This window comes from Amblyomma mixtum, unplaced genomic scaffold (genome assembly GCF_055824585.1).
Source record: "Amblyomma mixtum isolate Tamu unplaced genomic scaffold, ASM5582458v1 scaffold_25, whole genome shotgun sequence".
NCBI lineage: Eukaryota > Metazoa > Arthropoda > Arachnida > Ixodida > Ixodidae > Amblyomma > Amblyomma mixtum.
In genome coordinates, this window is record NW_028317722.1 from 511,073 (window position 1) to 515,504 (window position 4,432).

General features: G+C 51.1%; 1 protein-coding gene across 1 annotated transcript; it reads left to right on the forward strand.

Annotated features, from left to right (window-relative positions):
* The first annotated feature begins 278 nt into the window (after positions 1-278).
* On the forward strand, positions 279-3,525 carry LOC149324536 (uncharacterized). The gene is made up of 2 exons (XM_089565442.1): positions 279-596; positions 3,117-3,525. The coding sequence occupies exons 1-2, from the start codon at positions 368-370 to the stop codon at positions 3,266-3,268; spliced, it is 381 nt and encodes a 126-aa protein (XP_089421568.1). The 5' UTR covers positions 279-367; the 3' UTR covers positions 3,269-3,525.
* Positions 3,526-4,432: the final 907 nt, after the last annotated feature.

Genomic DNA, 4,432 nt, shown 5'->3' on the forward strand with positions numbered 1-4,432 from the left:
ACATATGTGCAGCCAGCAGCGGCAAACTTATTAACCTCGTCAATTGCTTTGCTTTGAAGATCAGTATCCATAAAAACACAGGACGGTGTACAACAGCTTCCATATTGGAGTTTTGTTTCGCGCTATTTAGAAGAGCTTTTGCGCAGTTGTTGTTGTATATGTGGTTTCGGTTCCGTTTTGGGAATCACCTGCCGCTAGAGGCACCAGTGTCGCTATGTGTATATATATGACTGTAAGTGGCAATAAAGCGGGATTTGTTTGGTTGCTAGCAGTTCGTGTACTTGGGCGGCACCCGCCGCTACAACATTGGCGACGAGGACGGGATCGTTTCGGGGGGCGTGACTTTCGCCGCTTGCTTTCCGGCGCCATGAGCATTTCTGGAATCGCGCCGCCGCCCCCGTTCCTGCCTGTGCCTGGTCGACCTGCTGTTGCGTGGCCGCAATGGTTCCGCATCTTCGAGAACTACCTGCTTGCTTCGGGGGCCTCTGACTGCACGCCGGATCGTCGCAAAGCACTACTTCTTCACAGCCTCGGCGTAGAAGGTCAGCGCATATTTTACACATTACCACTTCCATCGTTGGACAACGCCAAGCTCGGTGAGCAAATTGCTACTGATAAAGCGTCGGAAGATAGCAAGGGCACAGGCGATACAAGGCCTGAAGTATCGTCGTACGATATCGCAGTTACCGCTCTGCACGCTCATTTTTCGGCAACAAGCAATGTTGTTGCCGAACGGCATCGTTTCAGTAGGCGAGTTCAGCAAGCTGGTGAATCAGTGAATGAGTACATCACAGCATTGCGGGAGCTTTCTGCTACATGCTCTTTTCCTGTCGAAGAAGATTCGCTGCGTGACCAGTTCGTTGCGGGTATTTCGTCTCGGAGCTTGCGCGAGCGTCTTCTGCTTGAAGGATCGTCTCTCTCGTTCGCTAGAGCAGTACTACTGGCAAGGCAGTTTGAGCAGGCGTACAATGATCTGCAAGAATTTCCTTCTGTAGATGTTGGACGCATAAATACTCGTGGAAATACGCCTACGCGTACACCAGAATCCGACGAGAGCTCGAAGCGGGCGCACAACCGCCAGTCTCATTGTTACCGCTGCGGTTCATCCCAGCACAATGCAGCATCAGTTCGCTGTCCAGCCAAAAGCAAGCGTTGTCACCATTGCGGTGTCATGGGTCACTTCCGCTATGTTTGCCAGAAACGAGGCTCCGCTCCGGTGCGTGAGGTAGACAGCCAAGATTCTCCCAGCGAGGAAGCTTTGAGCATTCTGGCTGTGACGTCGGCCACTCGCTCCGCTGTTCACGTCACAGTTTCGATTGGCCGTGCGGACATAACTTTCCTTGTAGATTCTGGGTCGTCAGTTTCCATTGTTGCACACGATCTTTTTAAGCAGTATTTTGAAGGCCAAGTACTTTTGGCCCCGACTGTTCGGTTACTGGACTATTCAAAACAGCCAATTCCGGTTCGTGGCTGTTTCTTCGCTGACGTTACGTACAAAGCTAGCACAACAAGCCTTCTTTTCTACGTCGTTGAAAAAGGCACCTCACTCTTGGGTATCGATGCCATCAAGGCCCTCGGTCTACAGATTGATGGGTCATCTCTTCAATGCCTTGAAACGACGCTAACTTCTAATTCTCGAAGGGAACAGCGCCCTGACCCGACGAAAGCCGTGCAGGATATTAACCTCCCAAAGGAATTAGTTGGCGAGTTTGGATCTCTTTTCGATCCAGGCCTTGGCCTCGCGAAAGGTTTTGTGCATCACGTCAAAACGCGATCCACGGTGCAACCAGTGCAATCCAAACTTCGGCGCCTTCCGCTCTCGCTACGACCATTGGTCTCGGAAGAGCTCCATCGGTTGGAAAATCTGGACGTGATAGAGAGGGTGGAGGCATCTGAATGGGTGTCACCCATTGTGGTCGTTAAGAAGAAAGAGGGAGGTATTCGCCTTTGTGTAGACCTTCGACAAGCAAACAAAGCTGTCGTAATAGACAGCTTTCCCCTTCCTCATACAGAAGAGCTATTGCATAGTTTAGTGGGGGCCACAAATTTTTCTAAGCTAGACCTCGCATCAGCTTACCACCAGGTCATGCTTCACCCTGCGAGCCGCGATTTGACCGCATTTATAACTCACGAAGGCCTCTTTCGTTTTAAACGAGTGTGCTTCGGACTGGCTTCCGCGCCTTCTGCATTTCAGAGTATGATGTCCAAATCCTGCAAGGATGTAAGGGCGTGCTCTTCTATATAGATGACATTATAGTCTTCGGGCGGGGCCGGCAGGAGCACATAGATAACCTTGCAGCAGTACTTAAACGCATTAAAGAGGCAGGACTCAAACTGAACAGCAAGTGTATTTTCGATACGCAGGAACTTTCATTTTTGGGTCACAGGATCACAGCAAGTGGTATTGTTCCGCTGGAGCAAAAGGTTGCTTCCATCAAGGATACACCGGCACCCACCAATGCAGCCAGCCTTCGATCGTTCCTGGGACTGGTCGAATACTACTCTAGGTTCGTTCCCAACTTTGCCGATATGGTTGAACCGATGCGCGTTCTGCTTCGAAAGGGGCAACCATTTGTTTGGTCTGGCGAGGTAGACTCCAGTTTTCGAAAGATCAAAGAGGCACTTGCGTCCAACATCGTCCTGCGGATGTTCGATGCATCTCTTCCAGTTGTTGTTTCCACTGACGCTTCAGACTGTGGGCTTGGAGCGGTTCTCCAACAGGTGGAGGGAGAGAAACTGCACACTGTCGCCTTTGCTTCTCGAGCGCTTTCATCTGCAGAGAGGAGATATTCAGTAGGAGAACGCGAAGCGCTTGCGTGTGTTTGGGCGTGCGAGAAGTGGCATGTTTACTTGTGGGGACGCCATTTCACGTTGCTTACTGACCATCAAGCCTTGGTCGCATTGCTGTCTACTCAAGGGCCAGGAAGGCGTCCTTTGCGGATAGCACGGTGGGCGGAGCGCCTACTACAGTACAACTATACAGTAAAGTACCGGAAGGGTTCGCAAAATCGAGTAGCAGATGCGCTCTCTCGTCTCCCTGCGTCACCTCCTCAGGAAGAAGAGACTTTACCAGATGAAACTGTATCAGTTGCCCTTATTTCTTCTTGCATTACCAGGGAAGAGTTTGAACAGGCCCAGTCGGAAGACAGCACACTGCAACGAATCAAGGCCTACATTGAATCGTCCTGGCCTGCGCAAAAATCTCTGCCGGGTGAGCTTCAACCTTTCTTCAAGCTTCGCGATGAACTGTCAGTGGTGGACAATTTGATTTTGCGTGGCAAACGCCTTGTGGTTCCCGCATCACTTACAGCGCGGATAATTACCGCTGCTCATGAGGCTCACCCTGGAATTGTACGAACGAAAGCACGTCTGCGAGAAAAATTTTGGTGGCCAGCCATGGACAGGCAAGTCGAGCTAGCTATTCAAACGTGTAGTATATGCCAGGCAGCGGACAAGAGCACGAAGGTTATGACTGCACCATTGAACCCGGTCCCCTTACCAAAGGAACCGTGGCTAAAGCTCGGCATGGACATTGTTGGCCTATTTGAGAGAGCACCACACGATTGTCGATATGCGATCACGCTGGTCGACTACTTTTCTAAGTGGCCCGAAGTATACTTTTGCAACCAAGCCACAACACGCACAGTAACAGGCTTCTTGCTGTCGGTGTTCGCACGTGAAGGTTACCCTGAGGAAATTGTTTGCGATAACGGGCTACAGTTTTCATCTCGAGAGTTCCAAGCTTTTCTGCAGGATCGCGGCATCCGCTTGCGGCATTCATCCGTATACTACCCGCAAGCAAACGGACAGGTAGAACGGTTCAACAGAGTTTTTAAAAGCTTTTTTCAAGTGGCTACACTCGAGCAGCGTCCCTTACGCCAAACGGTAACAGAATACTTGGGCATTTACCGTTGCACGCCGCATGCCACAACTGCAGTTGCCCCAGCACTTCTCCTGCATGGACGTCTGCCAAGGACTCGGCTCGATGTCGTTGGGTATCCGTCAGCAATATTTGCAACCGACCCTAGTTCAGAGCTCCACCGCCTACGCGAACGGGTGAAGCAAAAACAGCTATCCAGTAAACTATACACAGACGCTCGCAGGGCCGCAAGGGAAACCAAAGTGGATGTTGGTGACCTTGTACGAGTACGCAAACCGACAACTGCTTTTAAAGGTGACCTGGCCTTTAGCCGCCCAAGAAAAGTGATAAGAAAGCAGGGGCAATCGTCTTTCCAACTTGATGATGGAAAAACATGGAACGCTTCAAAGTTGTCAAGGATGCCACGAGCTTCTGCATCTCTCTGTGGGTGGGGGGAAAGGAGTGATACAAATGACACCGCTAGGGAAAGCAGCTCACCGCCTACCTTGGAGAGACCCGTTTCAGAAGCGCCAACCGGAACTTCAGCTGTGGCTGCTGCGAAGCAGCCGCCTA

Bases quoted from the DNA above. Each gene is read 5' to 3' on its own strand.
- LOC149324536 (XM_089565442.1), top strand. From the start codon at position 368: ATGAGCATTTCTGGAATCGCGCCGCCGCCCCCGTTCCTGCCTGTGCCT. The intron at 597-3,116 runs GTGAGCAAATTG...TTGCATTACCAG, and splicing joins GTTGGACAACGCCAAGCTCG to GGAAGAGTTTGAACAGGCCC.